General features: G+C 47.3%; 1 protein-coding gene across 7 annotated transcripts in view; it reads right to left on the bottom strand.

Moving 5' to 3' along the window:
• Nucleotides 1-27,774, bottom strand: part of sgcg (sarcoglycan, gamma) — a 1,055,765-nt gene that overhangs the window by 365,888 nt on the left and 662,103 nt on the right. For all 7 annotated transcript variants that reach the window (XM_085999188.1, XM_085999193.1, XM_085999189.1 and 4 more), the window contains one exon: nucleotides 11,873-11,960. In XM_085999188.1, the coding sequence (XP_085855314.1) occupies nucleotides 11,873-11,960 (88 nt within the window). The remainder of the gene's footprint in view (nucleotides 1-11,872; nucleotides 11,961-27,774) is intronic.

The raw sequence follows: 27,774 nt of genomic DNA, 5'->3' as shown, positions 1-27,774 counted from the left end.
AAGAGATGACCAAGAGCTGTACAGGATGCCAGAAGGTCCAAAATGCCCCACCACAAGCCCCTCTACATCCATGGGAGTGGCCCTCATCTCCATGGCAAAGGGTGCACATTGATTTTGCTGGTCCCTTTATGGACTCAATGTTTTTAATTGTGGTGGATGCACATTCAAAGTGGCCAGAGGTAATAAAAATGTCCTCAACCACCACAGAAAAAACTATCACAGTCTTACGAACCATATTCGCCAGGAATGGGCTGCCTGAACAGATTTGCTCTGACAATGGACCACAGTTTGTGTCTGAAGAGTTCCGGAGGTTCTTAAAGAACAATGGTGTTAAGCATTACACATCCGCCCCATATCATCTAGCCACTAATGGATTGGCTGAGAGGTTTGTTCAAACATTCAAGAAGGCTATCAAGGCAATGTGTAATGAAGATATACCCCTACAACACAAGGTGGATAACTTCTTGTTTGCCTACCAGAATGCGACACATGCGGTTACCAACCAAACTCCAGCCATCATGTTCTTCAATCGAAGACTACGATGCCGCTTGGATTTGGTTAAGCCAAACATCAGAAGAGATGTGGAGAACAGGCAGTTTCAGAATATGAATGAAAGGCCGACCAGGAGTTTTAAGATAGGTCAACCAGTATTGGCCCGGGACTACCGCACAGAGAAATGGCAGCCAGGAACAATCTGTACACGGCAAGGACCTCTAATGTATACCGTGGACGTTGGAGAGAGCATTGTAAGACGCCATGCTGACCAGATTCTAGAGTCACTGGAAAACGTCAACTCCACACCACGATCTGATACACCTGGCGATGAAACCAAAGTACCAATTGCATCTACCGCAGAATCGGTGATATTGGAAGCAGACGAACCAAACAACGACATTGATCCCGACGCAACCTTGCCAGAAGAACCTGATATCCCAAAGAGGCATTATATCCAGACAGAATCAGGAAGCCTCCTCAAAGACTGAACTTATAATTGCTTAACTTCAACCAATGTATCTAGCAACCGTAATTGTAATTGTAATTAGTTATTATTTAGTTGTTAAATGAATGTTATGTACTGTTTATCTAAAAGGGGAGGAATTGTTGTGTATGTACCTTTAAGGGAATAACTGGTCTCAGACTGCAGTACCGGCAGTGACCATCCCTGTATAAAAGGCCCTAGCAGGCTTCTGTAGTTTCAGTTTCCAGGTTGTCTCCATTCAGTAAAGACTTGTTATAATCAACTCCTGCAGTCCGTGTCTCAATTATACTCGGACATAATAAGTACCTGCTGCAACAACTCTCCTCGCTCTCTTCCCGATGACCACTCATCATGTGGCAAATAGGATACAATGTGGGGAAGTGTGAAGTTATCCACTTTGGTAGGAAAAACAAAGAAGCAGAATAATTTTTGAATGGTGAGAGACTGGGAAATATTTGCACACAGAGGGACCTGAGTGTCCTTGTACATGAATCTCAGAAAGCAAGCAAATAGGAAAGCAAATGGTGTGTTAGCTTTTGTTACAAAGGGATTAGAGTATAAGAGTAAAAGGAGTAAAAATTCGGTCGCGCCTTCTTTGGGGCACTAACTTCATCGGGGCACTAAAAGTAGCATCCCCGCACCCGGAATTCAATGGTAACACCCCAAGAAGGAGGCGGGGCGCTACTGGAAGTGCTCCGCTTCCCTCTTGAGGCGCTCCCAGGGAATATTGCGGTGCTTCATGCCGCAGTACTGCAGGCCTTCCTTCCCTTATTAAAGGGGAGGAGCCTAGCGCAGCACGCATCGGGGCCCAGTTGGGCAACCAGGGGGACAGCAGAAGGGGCAGGTGCTGGCAGGCGGCCAGCAAAATAAATGGCCCTGCACCTCCCCTTTAAAAATCGCCTCTCTGGCCGCACGTATGCTGCCCTGACCCTGTCGGACGTAGCATCCGGCGGTAAGTCAGGGAGCATGACCGGAGTTTGCGGCCGGGGCGTGAGTGGGGCTCTGTGCATGGTGATGACATCATTGCCGGAGGCGCAGTGCCGCGGGGCGCTACTGGCTACCGCCACCGCTAACCTCCTGCTGAATTTTGCGGGAGGCATTAGCAGTGCTGCGTCCGGGCGCTAGTTTTGCCCCCAAGAAGTCTTACTGCAATTATACAGGGCATTGGTGAGGCTACACCTGGAGTACTGTGTACAGTTCTGGTCTCCTTACCTAAGGAAAGACATACTTGCCTTAGAGGGAGTGCAGCAAAGGATGAGGAGATTGTCCTATGAGGAGAGATTGAGTAGACTAGGTCTATATTCCTTAGAGTTTAGAAGAATGAGAGGTGATCTAATTGAAACATAGAAACATAGAAACAAAGGAGATAGGAGCAGGAGTAGGCCATTCGGCCCCTCGAGTCTGCTCCGCCATTCAATGAGATCATGGCTAATCATCCAAATTCAGTACCGTGTCCCTGCATTCTCTCCATATCCCTTGATCCCTTTAGCCTTAAGAAATATATCCAACTCCTTCTTGAATATATTTAATGAATTGGCCTCTACTGCCTTCTTTGGTAGAGAATTTCACAGGTTCACCACTCTCTGGGTGAAGAAATTCCTCCTCATCTCTGTCCTAAATGGCTTACCCCTTATCCTTAGTCTGTGACCCCTGGTTCTGGACTCCCCAACCATCGGGAACATCCTTCCAGCATCTAGTCTGTCTAGTCCTGTTAGAATGTTATAAGTTTCGATGAGATCCCCTCTCAATCTTCTAAACTCCAGCGAGTACAAGCCCAATCGACCCAATCTCTCCTCATACGTCATTCCTGCCATCCCAGGTATCAGCCTGGTGAATCTTCGCTGCACTCCTTCCATGGCAAGAACATCCTTCCTCAGATAAGGCAACCAAAACTGCACACAATACTCAGGATGTGGTCTCACCAAGGCCCTGTACAACTGCAGCATGACATCCTTGTTCCTGTACTCAAACCCTCTCGCTACGAAGGCCAACATACCATTTGCCTTCTTAACCGCCTGCTGCACCTGCATGCTTACTTTCAACAACTGGTGCACAAGGACGCCCAGGTCTTGTTGCACTTCCCCTTCTCCCAATCTATTGCCATTCAGATAATAATCTGCCTTCCTGTATTTGACAACAAAGTGGATAACCTCGCATTTATCCACGTTATATTGCATCTGCCATGCTTCTGCCCAATTACCCAACCTGTCCAAATCATACTGGAGTTTCTCGGCATCCTCCTCACAGCACACACGCCCACCCAGCTTTGTGTCGTCTGCAAACTTGGAGATATTACATCTAGTTCCCTCGTCCGGATCATTAATATATATTGTGAATAGCTGGGGTCCAAGGACCGATCCCTGCGGTACCCCACTAGTCACTGCCTGCCACTTGGAAAAAGAGCCGTTTATTCCAACTCTTTGCTTTCTGTCTGCCAACCAGTTCTCTATCCAAGTCAATACCTTGCCCCCAATCCCATGTGCCTTAATTTTACACGCTAATCTCTTATGCGGGACCTTATCGAAAGCCTTTTGAAAATCTAAATACACCACATCCACTGGTTCTCCCTTATCTATTTTGCCGGTTACATCCTCAAAAAATTCCAGTAGATTAGTCAAGCAAGGTTTACCTTTTGTAAATCCATGTTGACTTTGTCCGATCCGGTCACTTTTTCCAAGTGCATATAAAATTCTTAAGGGGCTTGACAGGGTTAATGCTGGGAAAATGTTTCCCCTGGCTGGGGAATCTAGAACATGGGGTCACAGTACAGAATAAGGAGTAGGCCATCTAGGACTGAGACGAGAAGAAATTTCTTCACTCAAAGGGTTATGAATCTTTGGAATTCTCTACCCCAGAGAGCTGTGGATGCTCTGTCATTGAGTATATTCAAGACAGAGGTCGATAAATTTTTGGGAACGAAGCGAATTAAATTGATATGAGGATAGTGCGGGAAGATGGAGTTGAGGTAGAAGATCAGCCATGATCTTATTGAATGGCGGAGCAGGTTTGAAGTGCCAAATGGCCTACTCCAGCTCCCATTTCATATGTTCATATCATTGATTCCCCAACCTGAGGAAATAGTCTTCTCCTATTCAGCCTGTCAAAATCCTCTCTAAGGTTTTCTGATAGTATTTTCACAGCAGCAGAGAAGGCTATCAGTATCTCAGGTCTCTCCTCGTCCTGGTGAATCTACGCTATACACTCTCTATGACTTAATGTCCTTTCTTTAATTAGGTGCCCAAAATAGCACCACCAACAAAGCAATAATTTGGATTTATATAATGCTTTTAACATAGAAAAATATCCCAAAGCTCTTCACAGAGACGTTGTAAAAAATGGATGTCAAGCCAAAGAGGAAAATATTACAAGCAGTGAGTGACCAAAGGCTTGGCAAAGAGGTGGGCTGTAAAGAAGGACTTAAAGTAAGGAGTGAGGTGGAGGGCTTTGGGGAGGGAGTTCCAGAGAGTGGGGCCTAAGCAACTGAAAGCATGGCTGCCAACAGTGGGTTGAAGAAAGGGGAGGATGAACAAGAGGCCTGAGTGTGGAGAAGTTCACGGCAGTAATGAGGGGAAGGACATAGAGGGACTGAACGACAAACACAAGAATTTTAAATTTGAGACATTGGTGGATTGGGAGCCAATACAAGTCAGCAATGATGGAAGTAATGGGGCAGTGGGATTTGGCATTGAATAGGATATGAGCAGCAGAGTTTTGGATTAGTTGAAGTTTATGGAGGGTGGGAGGAAACCCAGGAGAGGACTGAAATAGTCAAGTATGCAGGTGACAAAGATATGAATGAGGGTTTCAGCAGCAGGTGGGGTGAGGTAGGGGCAGAGGTGGGCAATGTTACAGAGATGGAGGTCGGCTATCTATAGTAATGTGGGATGTTATGATTAAGGTTATCCACCAGGTGGTGCTGTAGCCAATGCTGCTGCTAAGGTCAGAGGTTTGCTTCCTGTTAAGGTCAGAGGTTTGCTTCCTGTCAAGGTCAGCACAAGGTGGAATGCCAGGATGCTGATGCAGGCTGTCTGTAAATGTGTTTCCCAGTTGTTAATAAAGTACTCGTCTTAATTCTAACATCGAGTCTCTTTGAGTTCCTTGTTCCACTTTCTGGATTTATCACATTTGGCGACGAGGCAACTAAAGGACCCTGCATAAAGAAGAAAAGTCTGCCGGGACGTTTAAAAAACAAAATCACGAGCTAAATTTAGCTACAAGCTGGAAGAGAGCATGGCTGCCACAGTAGGAACGGTTTCCGCTTTTGATATTCAAGCACAAACCTGGGAAGAATACTGTGAAGTGTTGGGTTATTTTTTCGAAGCAAATGAAATAAATGATGCCGGAAAAAGGAAAGCCATTCTGCTTAGTTCAGTGGGAAGCCAAACCTACAGTTTGATGAAAAATCTGCTCAGTCCTGAAAAGCCTGGAGACAAATCATTTGTTGAATTAGTGACCTCGCTAAAAGAACATTTCAACCCTAAGCCTAGTGAGATTGTACAGCGGTTCAAGTTTAATTCAAGGAACAGAAAAGAGGAAGAAAGCGTAATGGACTATGTAGCGGTGTTGCATAAATTAGCACAAGATTGCAATTATGGGAACAACCTGAAGGAAATGCTACGAGATAGGCTAGTTTGCGGAATTATGGACAACCGAATGCAGCATAGATTATTATCCGAGACTGGGCTTACTTATGAAAAAGCATTGGAACTTGCTCAAGCCATAGAGTGGAGATGCCGGAGTTGGACTGGGGTGGACAAATGTAAGAAGTCACACAACACCAGGTTATAGTCCAACAGCTTTATTTGAAGTCACAAGCTTTTGGAGCGCTGCTCCTTCATCAGGTGAAGTGGAGAGATGCATAAAGACACAGCTTATATAGTCAGAGAATAATGTCAGATGTTTACAGGTAATCTTTCTAACTGCCATTTATCACACCTCGGCAGAGAGATAATCACAGCAATCAACGGTGTGAATGGTGTCCAAACAGGTCAGTCAGGAAAACATTACATCAAAGAACAATGAGGTGGGGTCACAAGGGGTCAAATGTTGCAGATGCTGGGGTCTGTGCATCTCTCAACTTCACCTGACGAAGGAGCAGTGCTCCGAAAGCTTGTGACTTCAAATAAAGCTGTTGGACTATAACCTGGTGTTGTGTGGCTTCTTACATCAAGCCATAGAGACAGTGAACCGAGATGTAAAAGAAATACAGGGTTCAGATAGGGCTAATGCTACGCAAGTTGCAGGTCAGGTTGTTGTGCACAAGTTGAACATGCATCAGAAACCACAACGTGAGCATGTGAAGGCATGTTATAGATGCAAGGGCGATCACCTGGCGAGTGAATGCCGGTTTCTGGGGGAAAAGTGCTATAAGTGTGGGAAACAAGGACACATAAAACGAGCTTGCAGGGTGAAATCACCTGTGGAGGAATCCAAACCAAAAGGGGGAGGACAGCAAAACCAAGGGAGAGAAGTGAAAAAACATGGAGCACACCACATCAGTGGGGAAGCTGAGGAAGAAGAGGACATGTTCATAATGTATAGCATGTTAGAGAACATTCCAAAAGTGGCTCCTATCACATTGCAACTGACAGTAAATTACTCTAAGGTGAACTTTGAAGTGGATACAGGGTGCGGCGTGACCATAATGAACAAGGCAGAGTACTCAAAATTGTGGAACCGTGCAAAAGTTCCAGAGTTAAATCCTTGCTCCCTGCATCTTAAAACATATACAGGTGAACGAGTAGCGACATTAGGTACAGCTAAGGTAACTGTGCAACACAGGGACACAGTGGAACAGCTACCTGTAGTTATAGTATCGGGTACCGGACCAAACCTGTTAGGTCGGGGCTGGATAAAAGAACTTAAATTAGACTGGGGCGCAGTACATCAAATAGATGCGGGCAAACAGTCGACTTTGCAAGAAGTGTTGAGTGAACATGAGAGTGTGTTCAAGGAGGAACTTGGCACATTTAATGGCCCCCCAGCTAAGATTTATGTAGACAAGGAGGCACCGCCAAGGTTTTTAAACAACGACCTGTGCCTTATGCCATGAAGCCAAAGGTAGAGGCTGAGCTTGACCGTCTATTGAGAGAGAGCATACTGGAGCCGGTGAAATGTTTGGAATGGGCAGCTCCCATAGTACCTGTTTTAAAACCGGACAATTCGGTAAGACTCTGTGGAGACTATAAATTGACTGTCAATCGGGTGTCCAAACTAGAGCAGTATCCTATTCCCAAAACAGAGGATCTCTTTGCAAACCTGGCTGGAGGAAAGAAATTCACAAAGTTGGATATGAGTCATGCCTACTTGCAGATTACACTGGATGACGAATCAAAGAAGTATGTCACCATAAATACACACAAGGGCTTGTTTACATATAACCGCTTACCGTTTGATGTCTCATCTAGTCCAGCTATCTTCCAGAGGACAATCGAAGGTGTACTGCAAGGGATTCCACATGTTTCCATCTATCTGGATGACATTCTGGTGACGGGAAGAACCGACCAGGAGCATCTGCGCACTCTGAGAGAGGTACAACAGAGATTGGAGAGGGCAGGGTTCCTGCTCAAGAGGAGTAAGTGCACTTTCCTGGGGAATGAGGCAGTGTTCCTGGGACACAGAGTGGACGCCACCGGGCTCCATCCACTCAAGGAGAAGGTACAAGCACTGCAGGATGCCCTTGCTCCTACAAATGTGGCTGAGTTAATAGCTTACCTGGGACTGCTGAACTATTATAACAGGTTTTTACCAAACTTGTCAACAGTGTTAGCACCTCTTCACAAACTACTGCGCAAGGAGACACAGTGGCAGTGGGGAGAGGAGCAGGGGGTTTAATTTAAACAGTCCAAGAAACTGATGCTGTCGTCGGATGTGCTGGTTCACTACAATGCAGAGAAAGACATCATTCTCTCTTGTGACGCTTCACCTTACGGGGTGGGAGCAGTTCTTTCACACCGCATGGAAGATGGAAGCGAAAGACCAATAGGGTTTATGTCCCGAACTCTAACACCAGCGGAAAAAAACTATTCCCAGTTAGACAAAGAGGGGTTAGCAGTAATGTTTGGGTTACAGAGGTTCCACAAGTACATATATGGCAGGAAGTTCACCATATGCACCGATCATAAACCTCTTCTCTCTCTTTTCAATGAAATGAAAGCAGTTCCACAGATGGCGTCACCCCGGATCCAGAGGTGGGCCGTGATGTTGAGGGCATATGAGTATGTCATCATCTACAAGGTGGGCAAGTACCATGGGAACGCAGATGCCTTGAGCCGTCTTCCACTGCCAGGCACACCTATCCGTGCAGCTCCAGAGGACAGAGTGTTGATGTTGGAGGACACTGACACGGCACTTGTGACTGCAGAGCAAGTAAGAACATGGACAGGTAAAGATCCAGTACTGTCTAGAGTTCAAGAATATGTGGTGAGGGGATGGCCACAGCATCCGGAAGGGGCTGACTTCACACCCTACAGTGTCAGGAAAACAGAGCTGAGTGTGCAGGATGGTTGCGTGTTGTGGGGAGCACGAGTGATTATTCCACAGCCAGCACGACAGTCTATCCTAGAGCAACTACATCAGTGTCATCCTGGGGTCTCGCGTATGAAAGCCTTGGCTAGGAGTTACTTGTGGTGGCCAAAGCTAGATGAGGAGATAGAAAATCTAGTCAAGACATGCAGCACTTGTCAGGAACACCGGAAGGCACCAGCAGCGGCTCCTCTCCACCCCTGGGAGTGGCCGGATAAACCATGGAGAAGATTGCACATAGATTATGCGGGTCCATTCATGGGGAAGATGTTCCTCATAATCATTGATGCACATTCCAAATGGATGGATGTTTATCCTGTAAATTCTGCTTCCGCCACTACTACTATAGACTGCCTGCGTCGGAGCTTCAGTAATCAAGGGCTACTGGATATCGTGATAAGTGACAATGCCACTTGTTTTGTGAGTACAGAGACAAAAGAGTTCTTGAGGAAAAATGGCATAGTGCAGGTGACCTCGGCTCCATACCATCCGTCCTCAAATGGACTTGCGGAGAGAGCCGTACAAACATTTAAAGAGATGATGAAAAAAAGTGCAGAAGGGAGTTTAGCAGCCAAAGTGTCACGGGTTCTGTTCAGCTACAGAATAACACCTCAATCCACCATAGGACTCTCTCCTGCTGAGATGTTATTAGGTCGTAGACTATGCTCCACTCTTGACCTTGTCCACCCAGACCTAAAAAGGAAAATGGAAAACAGACAAAACAAACAAACAGAGAACCATAACAAAAGAACAAAGAGCCGAAGTTTTGGAGAAGGAGATGCGGTCCTTACCAGGAATTTCAGTTATGGACCTAAGTGGATTGCTGGTTTCATAGACTCAATGACCGGTCCAGTATCATACAAGGTCATGTTGGGAGATGGTAGGGTAGTACGCAGACATGTAGATCAGATACTTCCCAGACAAGGGGAAATCGAAATGAAGGTTCCAGATGCAATGACTGAAGACAGGGTTGCCCCCAGTTATCCAAGTGCATCAGTGGTGCCACCACCAGGGACAGAGACAATTCCACAGGAACCTATTCGTCAAGAAGAAACCATCGTTGCAGAGTCAGATACTCTGAGCACTGCTCAGGAGCAGCTGGTGGCTTCACTACAAACAATCAGGGACTTTACTGTTAGATGTTCACAAAGGACTCGCAAGCCACCAGGCAGATTGATACTGAACTGTTAGATTCGTCAAGTATGGAACATGATGAATGGAGACTCCTTATGTGACCCTCAGGAATGGTTGTTTGTTAAGAAATTCATACTGAAATCTTAAGGGGGGAGGGATATAGTAATCTGGGATGTTATGATTAAGGTTATCCACCAGGTGGTGCTGTAGCCAATGCTGCTGCTAAGGTCAGAGGTTTGCTTCCTGTTAAGCTCAGAGGTTTGCTTCCTGTCAAGATCAGCACAAGGTGGAATGCCAGGATGCTGATGCAGGCTGTCTGTAAATGTGTTTCCCAGTTGTTAATAAAGTACTAGTGTTAATTCTAACATCTAGCCTCTTTGAGTTCCTTGTTCCACTTTCTAGATTTATCACACTATCTTTTATATAGGGAGTGTATGGGGCTGAAACTCAGCTCAGTGTTGAACAGAGCTTTGAGGTTGTGAACATTTGATTAAGGCTGTGAAAGTGGCTGGGTTGTAGACAGAGTTAGTGACGAATGAGTGGTACATGTGGCAAGGTCCAAAGAAAATTACTTCAGCTTTCCTAATATTCAGCTAACGTAGGTTAAGGCTCATCCAGGACTGGATGTCAGACAAGCAATCTAACAGAACGGGGACAATGGAAGAATCAAGCGAGGTGGTGGAGAGGTAGAGCTGTAACACCTTATCTTGTTGAAATTCCATGTATATGCATCTACTGCATTTACTTTTATTTATACAGTCACTTCTTCAAAAAAAACTATTAATTTTTCAAATATTACTTGCCTTAAACAAATCAATCTCCTGGATTATCCGATACATCTCTAAATGCTCATAATAAGTTCATAGCAGCTATTGATGTTGGATTCCTCTTTGATTAACTAAGGCAGGGTGAATGAACATATTACTGTTTTCATGTATGGACCTAAACAGTGAGTGTTGGACAGTGGGGAGGCCTTCATAATGGAGCCTGATCCTGAAGTCACCTGTTGTGCACACAGTTGAGGCCACTAGATAACCATCAGCTGGGAGTTCCTTTCACCTCCTTAGCCTGTGAACACTGAGGCCATTTGCAGTTCCTCATCACCATTTCAGCTGAATTCAATTAACTCTGCTCATACCATGGATAAAATCTAAGAGCTCCTTAGTCTTTATGTGTAGTGTTTGACATGACATTGTGCAATTGCACATATATCCAGCAAGGGGAGTTAATCATGGAGGTAATGTTGTCATTCGTTGGGTAACCTCCTGTTGACAACTAAAGAAGAAAATAAAGAAGTAAAAACAGGGAAAGGGATCTTATAAAATAGTGGTTTCTCTTCAGTTTTGTTCAGAACCCATTCCATATACAACAGTATGCCTCAGTACCACATGGTGCATTTACACTCTGAACCATCAGGAAGGCAAGTCAATAGAATTTCTTGAAAAAATATTTGAGATACAGCTAAACTATATATATTGATGTTACAGTATGAAGCTTACAAGGTCACACTAAGGGACTATTGCAAAAACTAGAACAATCCCATATAGATGATTTACAAACTATTAAATATTATATAAAGGCAAGAGATACAACTTGACCAGCTTTCTTAACTCTACAAAGTTGAGGTCTACCTATGTAACCATGAGACTTTCTCTTCTAAATAAGTTTAAAAATATTACAAAGTTGAAGGACTGCAGACGAGTCAGAGGTCCTTAAAGATCGCCCAAAGGTCATAGACGTTCACACAACACAAAAATAACCTTAGAACACATCTTTAAGGTCTTATACAACCGTAGCCCTCATTCTTGCATCAACCTCAAGAGGATTTCAGAGGTATCAATGCTAAAAATTCTATTTTTACCTTTTTGTATCCACTATCAACATCAAGCACTCACATTATCACGTACAACTCATATAAAACTCAAGCAAAAGCTACTTTTACATTGCACATGACCTGGGAGTCTGCAGCATTAGCTTGGCCCATAACCCAATGTAAAAACAGGTAAAAGCTTCCTTTACACGGCCCTAATAATGCACTTTAATCCCAGACTTGGATGAGCAAACCCCTATTACAACAGAGTGATACTTTCACTTCTCATCCCAGCCAACCATTTGGCCTTTCTGTGTGACACTGGCAACTTCGTGACACTTACTGCTGAACTGATTTTGTTCTTTAAAATTGCAATGCCCATTTAATAGAGCAGATTAGAAAGCAGTTTATAAAACAGTACTCACCCACTGTTAATCTGCCTGTCACCTGCCCTTCAGAATTACGAGCATTAACAGTCACGTTTTGGGAAGAATCCACGAGCAAGGGGGAATCCTGCAAGGGGTTAAAAAAAAGGAATTTTCGTTGAATATTTAAGTATTTGGAAAAAAACTGACCAAAGCAGCTTCAACTAAAATATTAGGCGTAGACGTTACTAAAGGATTATTAAGTAAAATATATTCAAATGAATGGTGCATATTACGGGTATTGTTCTGGCAAATGGAAGTAAATTGGCCAAAGTGATAATAGGAGGTCATTTTCATCTTCACCGCTTGGGCAGTAAGCTGGCGGGCTGGATCACCGATTTGTTATACAACCTGCTCAATTTACAATACCACTGAAACCAATGGAAATGGATATTGGGCAGGCAATCCGCTCAGCCAGTTTACCACAAAGCAGTGAACGTGAAAATTACCCCCAAATAGTTTTATTGGCCCAGATATTCCAATCCCTACAGGTGTGTACGCGTTGTGTACCCACCTGTAGGGACATCGGAAATGACGGTTTCAGGCATGCACAGCCCATGCGCTGGAAACCGGCATTTCCGATCTGTCAAGAATGGTCTTGACAGATCCTCCGGCTGCCCTGGAGAAGGGCCTCTGTGGGCGGATAGTTCCGCTTTTTGGAGACCCTCCGCCTGCAGAAAACCGTTACAATTCTTATGCCTGGTAAAAGCAGGCATAAGGCCTGCTTTTACCAGGATAAGAGTTGAAAAAAGTTGAATTTTTTTTCCACTGATTTATCATTTAAAAATACTTTTAAGAAAGGTAAGTTTATTTTTAGCCCCGTAAATTTTTTTATTTTTTTCAAAAAATTTAATTTTTGTTTAAATTACTTAATTTATTGTAATTTCAAGTCATTTTAAAAATGTGATTTTTAAAAAATTTATTTAAAGTTTTACGATGTTTTTTCATTGATCTCCATTCATATTTGACAGGTCTTCCTGTCAAATGTATGAAGGGAGATTCCCTTCTCTGATTTGCTCCCCATGGCCCACGTGATCCCAGGGACGCTGCGAACTACCTGCGCCTCTGGGATACGTGGGCCCTGCGCACTTTAAGTTTGGAGAGGCTCAGCATTGGAACTGTGCGCCTCCCCGGAGCCCTCATGTAAGGGAGGCCTGCGATCGGAAAATACAGACCATTATTTCTAGCTTTTATTTTAAATTGAAAGATGTAGATGCAGGACATCACCAAGGTTAAAAAGAATAGGAAAAATAAATCAAAAAGTCCTGACTAGGTAGTGCCCCTTGTCAAAACTAAATTATTAAAAAATTTAAAGTCCTATATCTTCAGTGTCAAATTTTACTGAGCTGTATTACTCACAACGGATTGTTGCATTGGTGACATTATATAATGGAATAATTTGAAGAGAAGGGAAAAAATAATGTTGGTAATTACAAGGTGTGGGTTCAGGCTATCAATTTTGAACATTGAGTTTTAATAAGCGACTTATTAGCTGTCAACATTTTAAAAGTATTTTCAGGTAATTAGAGATATTAAAAAATTAGAATAGACTTGTAAAATAAGAACAGAACATTTTGGAATTGCAGCAGTCAGTGTCTGTAAAGAGAAAAGTCAGGTTAGGACATTTTGGGTGTGCACCCATCACCGGAACGGACTAGACATGTTAAAAACAGTCCATCTGAGAGAGTAGACGGGGCCTCGGTTTAACGTCTCATCCAAAAGGCAGCACCTCTTCCAGTGCAGTACTCCCTCAGTACTATAAAAGCAAAATACTGCGGATGCTGGAAATCTGAAATAACAACAGAAAGTGCTGGAAGTACTCAGCAGGTCAGGCAGCATCGTGGAGAGAGAAACAGAGTCAATGTTTCGGATCGTACCCTTCGTCAGAACTGGAAAAGGTTAGGGAAGAGAGATTTTTAAGCAGGGGCAGGGAGGAGGGGAGGAAAGAACAAAGGGAAGGTCTGTGATAGGATGGAAGGCAGGAGAGATTGACTGACAAAAGGGATGACAGTGAAAGGCAAAAGGACAGGTAATGGGACAAGTTAATAAACAAAAGATGGTTCTCGATGAGGTGTGAATGATAATGGCAGCAACATTAACAGCTACCATGTGAGGAAACAAGAGAGAAAAAAAATATAAAGGAATACAGAGGCCAATTTATAGTCTGAAATTGTTGAACTCGATCTTAAGTCCACAAGGCTGTAAAGTGCCTAATAGAAAGATGAGGTGCTGTTCCTCCCTCAGTACTGCACTGTTGCATCAGCCTAGATTATGTGCTGAAGTCACTGGAGTAAGGCTTGAACCAATGACCTTCTGATTCAGAAAGAAGAGTGCTACCAATGAGTCAAGGCTGACACATGTTCTGGGAAAGCATTGGAGCCTGGGATATCCCCTCCTCCAAAGACTCATGACAAAAATTTACATGGATTTCAAAAGGGAGATGAAGCAGTCATTTAACGTAGGTGCTGGTTGCTAATGATTTCACTTGTCCTTTTCTCCCAGGGCTGTGTAACATTTGCATATTGAATTATCATTGGCCCGCAGGCATCTGTAAGGAATACCTATTATACATAGAAACATAGAAACATAGAAACTAGGAGCAGGAGTAGGCCATTCGGCCTTTTGAGCCTGCTCCATCATTCAACGAGATCATGGCTGATCATCCAAACCCTAGCACCCGGTCCCTACACTGACAGCCATCCCACCCAAGCCCTATCCCCGTAACCCCACATATTTAATCCCCCCTAACACTAAGGGCCAATTTTTATCATGGCCAATCAACCTAACCCACACATCTTTGGACGTGATATTCACGTGATCACATGCTGAGTTGTCATTGGCCTGCAGGCATCTGTAAGGACTACTATTGTTTTGAAGACCCAGGCTAGGGGTCCTAATGCCAGGCTTTTCCCCACTGGTTCTGCTAGAGTAAGATCACAGACCTAATGCTTAATAAAAGAGTTAAACTGTAATACTCCGTTGTCCTGCAATTTATTATTTTTGTACAAAGTGTGCAAAACAAGACATGGTGTCAGAACAGGGATTTGAAATGGGCATCGTTGGAGCTCCCTTGGCTCGAATGAATTGGGAATCTTTGAACTTAGCCAGAGAATGGTGTAAGTTCAAGCAACACGTGGAGTTGATGTTCTTGGGTCTGCTGAAAAGCAAAGGGGAGGAAGAAAGATGCAGCTACCTACTCCTGTGGATCGGAGAAAAAGGGAGAGACATTTTTAACACATGGTGTCTCACCGCAGATGAAGCAAAGGTACTGAAAAGTTATTTTGACCGTTTTGAATCATATGTGATGCCCAAGACAAATACGATATTCGCTAGGTACAAGTTTCAGGAGAAAGTACAAGGAGCTAGTGAGTCGTTTGAACAGTTGATGACTGAGTTAAAATTGCTGGTAAAAGACTGTGAATATGCAGATGAAGATGAGATGGTCAGAGACCGTATCGTGTTTGGAATACATTCAGCTAAAGTGAGAGAGAAACTTTTGAATGTTGGGTCCGGGCTAACGCTGGACAAAGCTATGGACATAGCTAGATCGCATGAGATAGCCCAAACACAGTTGAAGACCATAACCGGCACCACGAGCAGCTTGCGTGAACAGACAGTGCACGCAGTTAATAGACACACACCAAAGAACACCGCACAGAGAGCGTGTTTCAGAACAGAAAGAACAGAGAGAGTTCTAAAAATGAGCGACACAGACATAAAATGCTTCAAAAATTGTGGATATTGTGGAAACAAGGTGCATGAGGAAAAGGAGCAATGCCCTGCCAAAGGAAGGCAATGTGCTAAATGTGGTAAACGGAACAACTTTGCTAAAGTTTGCAGGACTGTTTCTGGAATAGCAGTACACACAGTGAGTGACAGCCAAATGCCAGATAGAGAGCCAAATGCAGAGGAACTGTTTATTGATTCTGTGTCACAGAAAAAAACAGATTTCAGAGACTGAGCAAGCCTTTGCAGATATTGAGATAGGAAAACAGGGCACAGAGCTTAAGTTTAAACTAGACACTAGAGCTCAGGTTAACGTAATTCCACTGAGTGAGTATCACAGCTTGAAGGATGAGTGTGAGCTGCAGCCCACCTCATGCAGACTGACCAGCTATAGGGGTGAGCAGCTCATTGTAAAAGGCACATGCGTGATGAAATGCAAGTACAAAGAAAGCAAAATGATGTTGGACCTTTACATTGTTGACACTCGAGCACCTCCAGTGCTAGGTCTAAAGGCATGTTTAGACATGGACCTCATCAAGCTAGTGCTATCATTGACAGCAGCAGTTGAGAAGCAGACAGTCATGGAGGAGTTTGCTGACGTTTTCAAAGGAATTGGACTATTCCCAGGTGAATGCACTATTCGCCTTGACCCATCAGCAACCCCTGTGGTTTGCCCACCGAGAAGGATACCCCTTGCTCTACGTAGTCTCCTGAAGGAGGAGCTGCAGAGCATGGAGAATACAGAAATCATCATCCAGGAAACAGAACCGACAGAGTGGGTCAACGCATTGAGTGGTTGAGAAACCACGTACAGGCAAGCTCAGAGTCTGTCTCGACCCCAGAGATTTGAACAAGGCGATCAAACGCCCTCACTACCCTCTACCAACGCCAGATGACATCACACCCAAGCTAGTGGGAGCACGTTACTTCAGTGTAATGGACGCACGATCAGGATACTGGACTATCAAGCTCATGGAAGAGTCATCTAAGCTAACAATGTTCAACACACCATTTGGACGCTACTGATTTCTGCATTTACCATTTGGTCTTATCTTAGCTCAGGATGAATTCCAGCGGAAGATCGACGAAACCTATGAAGGCCTCGACGAAGTAGTCGCAATCGTAGATGACATCCTCATCTATGGCAGGAATAGAGAGGAACATGACAGGAACGTCCGTGCGATGCTACAAAGATCACGGGAGAAAGGTATCCGGCTCAACCCCAAGAAAAGCATAATCGGATCCACCGAGATCAGTTATTTCGGGCATCGCCTCTCAACTGATGGCATTAAGCTGGATCCAGAGAAAATCTCCGCCATCAAGAAGATGGAGCCGCCGAAGAACCGCGCAGAGCTAGAGACAGTACTAGGCATGGTTAACTACTTAGCCAAGTTTGCCCCGAGCCTCTCCGAAATCAACGCACCCATGCGTCAGTTGCTCAAACAATCCAATGAGTTCCTGTGGGACAAACAACTTGACACAGCATTTCAGAAAATGAAAGACCTAATCACCAGAGAACCAGGACCAGTTCTTGCCTACTTTGACCCCAACAAAGAGCTGAGACTACAAGTGGACGCATCAAAGTATGGACTAGGCGCAGTATTACTGCAAGAAGGAAAGCCCATCGGCTACGCTTCCAGATCTCTCACAGACAGTGAAATCAACTATGCTCAAATCGAGAAAGAGCTATACGCAATTCTGTTTGGATGCAAGCATTTCCACCAGTATGCCTATGGCCGACAAGTCATTGTGGAATCCGACCACAAGCCCCTCGAATCAATCATGAGGAAACCACTAGCTGCAGCCCCACCAAGGCTTCAGAGAATGATCCTTCAGCTACAGAAGTACGACTTCACAATCATTCACCGTCCAGGCAATGACATTCCTGTCGTAGACACACTCTCCAGAAAGTCTCTTAGCTACCAGGACAGCAGCCTCAGTGAAGGCATGGATGTGCAGGTGCACATGGTGTACAACAGCTTACCTGTGAGTGACTCAAAACTGAAGGAGATCCAAGCAGGAACAGAGAAAGATGCACAACTCACACTGCTGAGCAAAGTCATACATGAAGGATGGCCTGAGGAAAGGAGGAAATGCCCTCAGAGCATATCTGAATTCTGGAACCACAGAGATGAACTGTCACAAATCAACAGAATCGTCTTCAAAGGGGAGAAAATCATCACTCCTACCAGTCTCAGAGAAGAGATGTTGACAAAAATTCATGCTGGACATATGGGCATGGAAAAATGCAAACAAAGAGCACGTGACATTATGTTTTGACCCGGAATGTGCAAACACATTGAGGACATTGTTGGAAAATGTTCCATTTGTCTAGAACGCCGCCCATCAAATGTCAAAGAGCCCATGATACCTCACCGTATCCCAGACAGGCCCTGGTAGGTCGTGGCAACGGATCTGTTCACATGGAACAACGAGGACTACATAGTGACTGTTGATTGCTACAGCAGATGTTTTGAACTGGACAAGCTTCACAGCACCACATCTGCAGCTGTGATCCACAAGCTAAAGGCAGCCTTTGCCAGGCATGGCATTGTAGAGACTTTACTCTCAGACAATGGCCCCCAATACAAATCAAAAAAGTTTGAGTCGTTTGCCAAGGCATGGGATTTCACACATGTCACATCAAGCCCACATTACCCTCAAAGTAATGGCCTTGCTGAAAAAACTGTCCAGATTGCAAAAACACTCATGGACAAAGCCAAAGCAGACAAAAGAGACCCCTACATCAGTCTCCTTGAGTATCGCAACACTCCGGTTGACATCTTCAAGTCACCAGCACAGCTGTTGATGAGCTGCAGACTTCGCTCAATCCTTCCAAGCACCAACCAGCAGCTGCAGCCAGAGGTCGTCAGCTGCAAGCAAGTGCATGCAAAACGTGTGCAGAGACAGCAACACCAAAAGAGATACTATGACAGGTCAGCTAGACTACTGCCGCCGCTGCACAATGGAGAATCCATCAGAATCCAGGAGCATGATTACTGGAAGCCAGCAGTCGTCATCCAGCCAGCTGATACTGAGTGATCATATCACATCTGCACCCCAGAAGGACAGGTGTACCGCCGCAATCGCAGGCACCTCCTGAACACCAAGGAACAACACCGTCATTCCAACGAGAGGATCAGTTCAACAGAGTGTGATGAACAGAGCAATACACAAAACACATCATACTTACCTGAACCTAAACCGGAACCTGAATTGTTGATCAATTCAGGAGTATGCTCAGTTTCATACCACACAAGGTCGGGACGAGAGGTCAAGCCTAGAGTTATCCTTGACTTGTGAACTGTCAAAGGGTGTAGGCGGATCGCTGCCCTAAAAAAAAACTGTACATCGTTATTGAAACGTTGAGATGTTTTCAGTGCTAGTTAAATGCTGAGTTTACTTATATGTTTACGCTACCGAGAACATTATGTAGAAGAAAGGTTTAAAAGTAATGCATAACATTTTTCTTTTAAAAGAAAGGGGATGTAACATTTGCATATTGAATTATCATTGGCCCGCAGGCATCTGTAAGGAATACCTATTATATTCACGTGATCACATGCTGAGTTGTCATTGGCCTGTAGGCATCTGTAAGGACTACTATTGTTTTGAAGACCCAGGCTAGGGGTCCGAATGCCAGGCTTTTCCCCACTGGTTCTGCTAGAGTAAGATCACGGACCTAATCTATATCTATATATATAAATCGGTCCTTCTGCCTGTCCTTCTGTCCTTCTGTCTGTCTGTCCTTCTGTCTGTCTGCACGTGTGCGTCTGGGCGGCTATGCGCTCGAAAGTTACAGGGCGTACCTATGCGTGCGTTACGTCGAAAGAAAGCTTACCTTTCCAAAATGGTTTTAAGCGTATTTACGTTTCGGCCGGGCTAAAATCGCGCCCGCGTTATCCGAAAAACCTTAACGTTCCGCTCATTAGCATCTCATTATCCGCTCATTAGCGACAGAGTGACCTCGAGGTCGACCAATCGTACGCCGGCTTGCTGCCGCATGCGGCTGGGCCCTCCTACGGTCGAGTGATGGGACGATTGACCAATCCTACGCTTTGGTCACCTGACGGTCGACCAATCGGTGCGTGTGTGGGCGGGCCTTATCGTTCTGAACCGAGGTGAGTAGCCGCCATCTTGCTTCCACTCTTTTTCCTGCTTTCTGCGTCTTTCTTTTCAAATATACATTTCCAGCAAAATAAAATTCAATTTATTAAATTCTTTTAAAATAAATCACTCATTTGTAAATATTTTATCTAACCTGAACATTCTTTTTCCTACCTTTGCCCGTTTTTTTCTTAGGCCTGAAAGCCTGGGCCTTTCTTGCCCAGCCAGGCCCGAGCTAGGTAACTGGGCTGCTGCTAAGATCCTCACGCACCCCCCCGCCCACTCCGCCCCCCCCCGGTGTCACGTTACCCGGGGCAACGGCGTCAGCCATGAGGGTCAGGGTGAGCGCGCAGCAGGAGCAGGTGAGACTCTGTTCCGCGCTCGGCTCGGGCGGGGGGGGGCGGGGCTCTCGAGAGTGCGGATCTCAGCCTTGGTGAGCGGGAAGGGTTACCCCGGCAACGGGAGTGCGGGCCGGCTGGGGCTTGGAGAGTGGGGCGGGCTCGAAGAGCGGGGCTCTCGGGAGTGCGGGGCGGGGCGGCTGCGGCTTCGAGAGCGCGGCTCTTGGGAGTGCGGGGCGGGGCGGCGCGGCAGGGTTACCCCGGCAACCGGGCGTGGCCGTGGCCGTCTCTCAGCCTCAAGCCCTCCCTTCCTCCCTCCCCCCTTCCCCTCCCTCCCTCCCTCCCCCCCTTCCCCCCTCCCTTCCCCCCCCTTCCCCCCTCCCTTCTCCCCCTCCCCCTCCCTTCCCCCCTCCCCCTCCCTTCCCCCCTCCCCCTCCCCCTTCCCCTTCCTCCCCCGCCACCCTCCCTTCCGCCCTCCCTTCCCCCCCACCGCCCTCCCTTCCCCTCCCGCCCTCCCTTCCTGCCCTCCCTTCCCCCCTCCCCCCCGCCCTCCCTTCCCCCCCACCCGCCCTCCCTCCCCCCCTCCCTTCCCTCCCTCTCCCCCGCCCGCCCTCCCCGCCCGCCCTCCCTCCCCCCTCCCTTCCCCCCCGCCCGCCCTTCCCATCCCCCCGCCCGCGCTTCCCCCCCCGCCCGCCCTGCCCGCCCTTCCCCTCCCCCCCACCCGCCCTTCACCCCCATTGCCTGCCCTTCCCCCCTTCCCCCCCTCCCCCCCGCCCTCCCTTCCCCCCTCCCTTCCCCCCTCCCCGCCCTCCCTTCCCCCCCTCCCTTCCCCCCTCCCCCTTCCCCCCGCCCTCTCTTTCCCCCCCGCCCTCTCTTCCCCCCACCCGCCCTCTCTTCCCCCCACCCGCCCTCTCTTCCCCCCAGACTCTCTCTCTCTTCCCCCCAGTCGCTCTCTCTCTACCCCCCAGTCGCTCTCTCTCTCCCCCCCCCCCAGTCGCTCTCTCTCTCTCTCTTCCAACAACAACATGCCCTCGAAAAAGCCTCGGCACCGCCGGGCACTTCAGCTAGTGCTTAATAAAAGAGTTAAACTGTAATACTCCGTTGTCCTGCAATTTATTATTTTTGTACAAAGTGTGCAAAACAAGACAGGCTGTTCACCATGAGAATACATAAGAAAAGATTTTAAATATCCCATTAAAAATATATAAAGCTCTCCCATTAGAATGTTGAACATCTTTGAAGCTGTGACCTCAATTCCATCTTTGAAAATGTGCAAAAGTATAATTATAAAAATTACAATGGAGTCAAACACAGCCATGATGTTCGATATTCCAAATGTCGTTTTATGCAATTTTAAGTCTTGCATGACACTTCTGGAAAATTATGTATCTCCTTGAAGAAACAGGAAAAACAATATTTTTATAGAAAGGGAAACCATGCAGATAGTGTCAAGAACTGGCAATAATCACAGTGCTAATGTTCAGCAATTCAACTATCACTGAAAAACACAACTTAAAGCCAGCCTGCGCCCCTTAAAGGGGAGGTGCAGTTTGACAACACCAGGTGCTGGAAGTAATTGCAGAAGGGAGTTTCACCTGGGAAACATACAGTAATGGCACAACATGCCTAAAAAGAAGAATGTTCAGCAATTCAGCTATCACCGAAAAACACAATTTACCATTAGATTTTAAACCATATGGCTCTGTGGGGTTATTGTTTAGACAAGACATCAAAGGCAAGGTACACACTTACATAATTACTTTTAAAAAGGAGAATAAAAAATCAAAAGATACAAAATAATAAAAAGGATAAAACTTGACATTTCATCATCCCGGCACATGCATCTTGAAAAGTGACAAAAATACTGCGGTAAACTGTTGCTGTTCAGCAGCCCTGTGTTTCACCATTATTTAACAGAATACCGCAGTTCTTGTGACTTCTGAAGATGTTGCTTGCAAAAACAGTGCGGTTAATGGCAAGGGAAACAGTCAATGGTAAGGCAGTATCCACTGGTGCATCTGAGATTGTGCCTTTCCTAATGTTTCATCATTTTCATTTAATTTGCTCTGTTGTTTTTAGTTTTTTTGTCAGGGACTTTAGAAACACAACACCAATGCTGCTACACCAATTTATTCACCAACTGTTTCCTCAATATCAGAAACTTTTCAATTTTTTCAATGCTATTGACTCCCAAATGCTTTAAAATGGCCCTGTTAATACATTCATTTGGCCTTCGCCTGATCAGCTTTGTGTTGGTAAACAGTTCCTCTTTAGTATTCTGATCCTAAGTCACTATCAAGCTTAGAAGTAGCTGCATTTAAAGATTTATTAGGGGAGAAATTCAGTATAGCCCCGTCTGGGGCGCTAACCCGGAAAAATTAGCGCCCCCGTGCCGGAAATTGGTCGGTTGCGCCCCAAAGGGAAGCGGGGCGCTACTGGAGGCGCCCCTCCTCCCTCTTGGGGCGCTGCGAGTGAATATCATGGCGCTACGTGCCGCAGCGCCACACACTGTGTTATTGCGGGCCTTCCTCCCCTTCTTAAAGGGGAGGGGCCTTGTGCAGCGCAATCTGGGGCCCAGCTGGGCCCCCGGGGATCGGAAGTGCAGGCAAAAGAGCCCGGCACCCAAGAGAAGTGCCGGGCTCTTGGAGCGCAGCTGGCACTCCGCGGTGGGGGGGTTCCAGAGGCCGGGGACGGGAGTGCAGGCAATTGTTGGCAGGCGACCAACAACAAAAATGGCCGCCCCACACCTCGGGCTAGATTTTCAGTATAGACAGTTTTGGGGCGCTAAGCTTAGCGCCCGCCCGAAGTTATCGCCCGCCCCAAAGTAGCGCCCCGTTGCTGGAAATTCAGTGGCTTCGCCCTAAGAGGTTGGTGGAGCGCTAAAAGAGGCGTTCCACTAGTATCTTTAGGCGCTAAGCCGGCGGTGGAGAGCGCAACACCCGAGCTCGGGCGCAGCGCACGGCAGACACTCTGGTGCCAGTGAGCTCTTAAAGGGGAAGGGTGCATGTATTTTTTTCAAATGCAAAGTCTGGGGTGAAACGAGGAGGAGGAGGAGGAGGAGGAGGAGGAGGAGGAGGAGGAGGAGGAGGAGGAGGAGGAGGAGGAGGAGGAGGAGGAGGAGGAGGAATGATTGGTGCCCGGAAACATAAATAGACCGTTCAGAACAACACACAGCTTACTTCCACACAAGAGTGCCTTTTGTACGAGTGCCCTTTAATTTGCGCTCCCCAGGGTGTGTTGCGTTCCATTTTACAAACGCTCTGGACGCCAGGCGCACAATGGGGCGGTCCGACTGAAGTTTGGATTCGGGGCGGCCAAAGGGCGTTGCACGAGGATGTGACGTCATTTTCTGCGCGCGCATCCGGGCGGCCGCTAAACTTTGCGCCGGCGCTAACGGGCAACTTAATTTGGGGCGGGGCGCAAACTGCGCTGCGCCCAGGCGCTACACGCATAGCGCCCGAAAATCACTTCTCTTAAGGCGCTAACTGCTGGCGCAAGCAACTGAAAATCTAGCCCCTCGCCTTTAATTTGCGCCTCCCCGGCCGCAGGTACGCCACCCTGACCCTGTCGGACATAGCGTCCGGCAGTAAATCAGGGGGCGCTCCCGAAGCTCGCGGCCGGGGCGTGAGCGGGGCGCTGCGCGCACCGATGATGTCATCGCCAGCGGCGCAGCGCTAACGATTAGCGCCACCACTAACCTCCCGCTGAATTTCGCGGGAGGCGTGGGCAGTGCCGCACCCGGGCGCTAGTTGGTTTGCGCCCCACGGAGGTCAATGTCAACAGTGTTGCCCCGAGGACCTGGATCCAGTGCTGGAAGAAGTTTAATGACCTCACATGAGTGGTCAAGGTCAGTGAATGCATCTTCAAATGCCATATCCCAAAAACTGCACCACTAGTCTCACACACTGCTCAATTCACCATGCCCCATTACTCACCTACCAACAATCACTATCAATCGTGACTCATACCTCACATTTGTATGCTCCATCTCACCCTCACACACTTACCACTGCTGCAAGCCTCACACCCACATCTCACAGCTTGCACAAACTTCCAGCTATTTAAGCATGACAGCAACATCAGCCAAACACATTGAACTGCACACACTGGCATAGAAATTAGCTATAGCCCCACCAGCTCGCTGGCGGCCAGAATTTAACGCTGGGCGCGGAGCCACTCGCGCCCAGCCGATATTCAGTTTCAGCGCCCAAAGTCGAGGACGGCCGCTGTTCAAGGGTGTGGCCGCCCCCGCTTGGGGCGCTGAAACTGAATATCGGCGCGCTAGTGGCCGCAGCGCCACCCGCAGCGGAGCGGCAGGCTGCGGTACTGCAGGCCTTCCTCCCTCTCTTAAGGGGGAGGTGCCTGCAGCAGCCGGAGCCCCGATCGCGAGTGCCGGCAAAAGAGCCCGGCACAACGGAGAAGTGCCGGGCTCCCGGAAGCCAGCCGGCAATGCCGCGGGGGGGGGGGGGTGGAGGAGGCCGGGGAAGGAGGTGCGGGCAGGCGGCCGCCGAAAAAGCGGCCGGCCGCACCTCCACCTTAAAGCGCCCCACTAAGGCTGCTGTACGGACCCGGTCTCCGAATGTTATTAGCGGCCGCCACGGAAGAGGCGGCCACTACTGAAGATGGGGGTCGGGCCAGTGTCGGGGCGGTACCGGGGCGCTGCGCACACCGATTACGTCATCGGTGGCGGCGCAGCGCTAACGGCTACCGCCGCAATTAGCGCGTCAATGAAGTTCGCCCGAAGTTTGCAGACTGGCGCAGAAGCCCTCTTTGGGCGGTAACTGGGCGCAAAGCTCACTGAATTTCTAGGCCTCTGACTCTTCCTCCTCTCTTGCAGGATAGGTGGCACACAACTGTAGGCAGCTGCAACTAACTGGAGGGGGACAGGTGCACCTCCATATTCTGACCCTGCTCGAAGAAACAGTGCTTGCCATAATTGGAGTGGCTGTGACTGAGGCCATGGCAAGTGGTGGCGATGAAACCATTGAACATGACAGTATGTAGGCATAGAAATCAGGCAGGGGGATTGTGAAATACTTGAAAAAATTAGTATTGAGAGGGAGGAGGTACTAGCGGTTTTAGCGGGCTTAAAAGTGGATAAATCCCCAGGCCCAGACAAAATGTATCCCAGGCTGCTGTGTGAGGCAAGGGAGGAGATTGCAGGGGCACTGACACAAATTTTCAGAACCTCTCTGGCCACAGGGGAGATGCCAGAGGACTGGAGGACAGCTAACATAGTACCATTATTCAAGAAGGGTAGTAGGGATAAACCAGGGAATTACAGGCCAGTGAGCCTAACATCAGTGGTAGGGAAATTATTGGAAAAAATTCTGAGGGACAGAATTAGTCTCCACTTGGAGAGGCAAGGATTAATCAAGGATAGTCAGCATGGCTTTGTCAGGGGGAGATCATGTCTAACCAATTTGATTGAATTTTTTGAGGGGGTGACTAGGTGCGGGGATGAGGGTAGTGCAGTTGATGTAGTCTACATGGACTTCAGTAAGGCTTTTGACAAAGTCCCACATGGGAGACTGGTCAAGAAGGTAAGAGCCCATGGGATCCAGGGCAATTTGGCACATTGGATCCAAAATTGGCTTAGTGGCAGGAGGCAGAGGGTGATGGTCAAAGGTTGTTTTTGTGACTGGAAGCCTGTGTCCAGTGTTGTACCGCAGGGATCGGTGCTGGGTCCTTTGCTGTTTGTAGTGTACATTAATGATTTAGCTATGAGTGTAGGAGGTATTATCTATAAGTTCGCAGATGACACGAAAATTGGTGGAGTGGTAAATAACGAGGAGGGAAGCCTCAGGCTACAGTACGATATAGATGGGTTGGTCAGATGGGCAGAACAGTGGCAAATGGAATTTAACCCTGAAAAGTGTGAGGTGATGCATAACAAGGCAAGGGAATACACAATGAATGGTAGGACCCTAGGAAGGACAGAGGATCAGAGGGACCTTGGTGTGCATGCACATAGATCCCTGAAGGCAGCAGGACAGGTAGATAAGGTGGTTAAAAAGGCATATGCCTTCCTTAGCTGAGGCATAGAATATAAGAGCAGGGAGGTTATGATGGAGCAGTACAAAACGCTAGTTAGGCCACAGCTGGAATACTGTGTGCCGTTCTGGTCGCCACACTATAGGAAGGATGTAATTGCATTGGAGAGGGTGCAGAGGAGATTCACCAGGATGTTACCTGGGCTGGAGCGCTTCAGCTATGAAGAGAGACTGGACAGGCTGGGGTTGTTTTCCTTAGAACAGAGAAGGCTGAGGGGGACCTGATTGAGGTGTACAAAATTATGAGGGGCATAGATAGGGTAGATAGAAAGGAACTTTTCCCCATAGTAGAGTGGTCAATAACCAGGGGGCATAGTTTCAAGATAAGGGGCAGGAGGTTGGAGGGGATTGGAGGAAAAACTTTTTCACCCAGAGGGTGGTTGGAATCTGGAACTCACTGGCTGAAAGGGTGGTAGAGGCAGGAACCCTCACAACATTCAAGAAGCATTTAGATGAGCACTTGAAACGCTATAGCATACAAGGCTACGGACCAAGTGGTGGAAAATGGGATTAGAATAGACAGGACTTGATGGCTGGCGCGGACACGATGGGCCGAAAGGCCTCTTTCTATGCTGTATAACTCTATGGGGGAAAAATTCAGTATCGCCCCGTTTGGGGCACGATTATCGGCCTTGCGCAAAGTTTAGCGCCTGGCACTAATTATCGCCTCCGACTGCAAACTTGGCTTTTATCGCCCCTGGAGATGATTGGAGCACTAAATCAGGTGCTTCACACCTGTCTTAAGGCGCTAAGGCCGAGGAGCGAGGCACTACCTCAGAGCGCTGGTGAAGCTCATGTGATGTCAGTCAGCAATGGAACACAGATACAATGGCGCCGGCCAGTTCTTAAAGGGGAGGATTGATCTTGCTCTCCATCCACACCCTGCTCATTGCAGCCTTGAATCTCGGCCTGGAGAGACCTGTACATCAAATCTGCTGGAAAGAATAATGGAGAGAACTAGGGAAAGAGCTCAGAGTGCAGCCCCCACAGTCTCTTCTAAATCGATACAAGGAAGGGCAAATCAAAATGAATCTGCAAAGTGCTGCTCAGTACCCAAAACTCCTTCACACAGTGTTGAATCTCTCCAGAAGTCTCTCTCTCTCTCTCTCTCTCAGAATGCATGGTGCAAAAATGTCACCAACAAAAAAAGGCAGGAAGCGTTCGCCTTTAAATAGCGCTCCCCAGTCGCTTCCTGACTGCAAAATGCTCCCCTCAACCTGTCGTTGCTAGCGGCAGGCGGTAAGGCAGGGGGCGCCACTCAATATCTGGTCCGGGGCGCTACCGGGGCATTGCTCACTCGATTGATGTCACGATCTGCCGGCGCAGGAGATCGTGGCGGTAGTGTTTAGCACCACTGCAAAATGTCTAGTTAATTTCGTGAGTGGCGCAAACATCGCCGCGCACGGGCGCTAGTTGCTTTGTGCCTCATTAGCGCCCTCTTAAGTCGCTAACGGGAGGCGCAAACCAACTGAATTTTTCCCCCTATGACTCTATGCTCACACCTAATCCTCCTTCTCACATCCCACTTCCCCCTCATCCTACAATCTCTTCTGACTTACAAGCTGCAGATGGTGTAAGCATGCACCTCTTGCTTTCCACCCACCCCTCACCACAACCCTAGTGCCTTTCTCATTTCAGTAACCCAAGAAATCCAACCTGCCCAGCCAGTGGTGGAAGA

The sequence above is a fragment of the Somniosus microcephalus genome, chromosome 10, assembly GCF_052327205.1.
Source record: "Somniosus microcephalus isolate GS21.2 chromosome 10, FLI_Smic_1.0, whole genome shotgun sequence".
Classification (NCBI taxonomy): Eukaryota; Metazoa; Chordata; class Chondrichthyes; order Squaliformes; family Somniosidae; genus Somniosus; species Somniosus microcephalus.
This window is presented reverse-complemented; position numbering and strand designations above follow the sequence as displayed.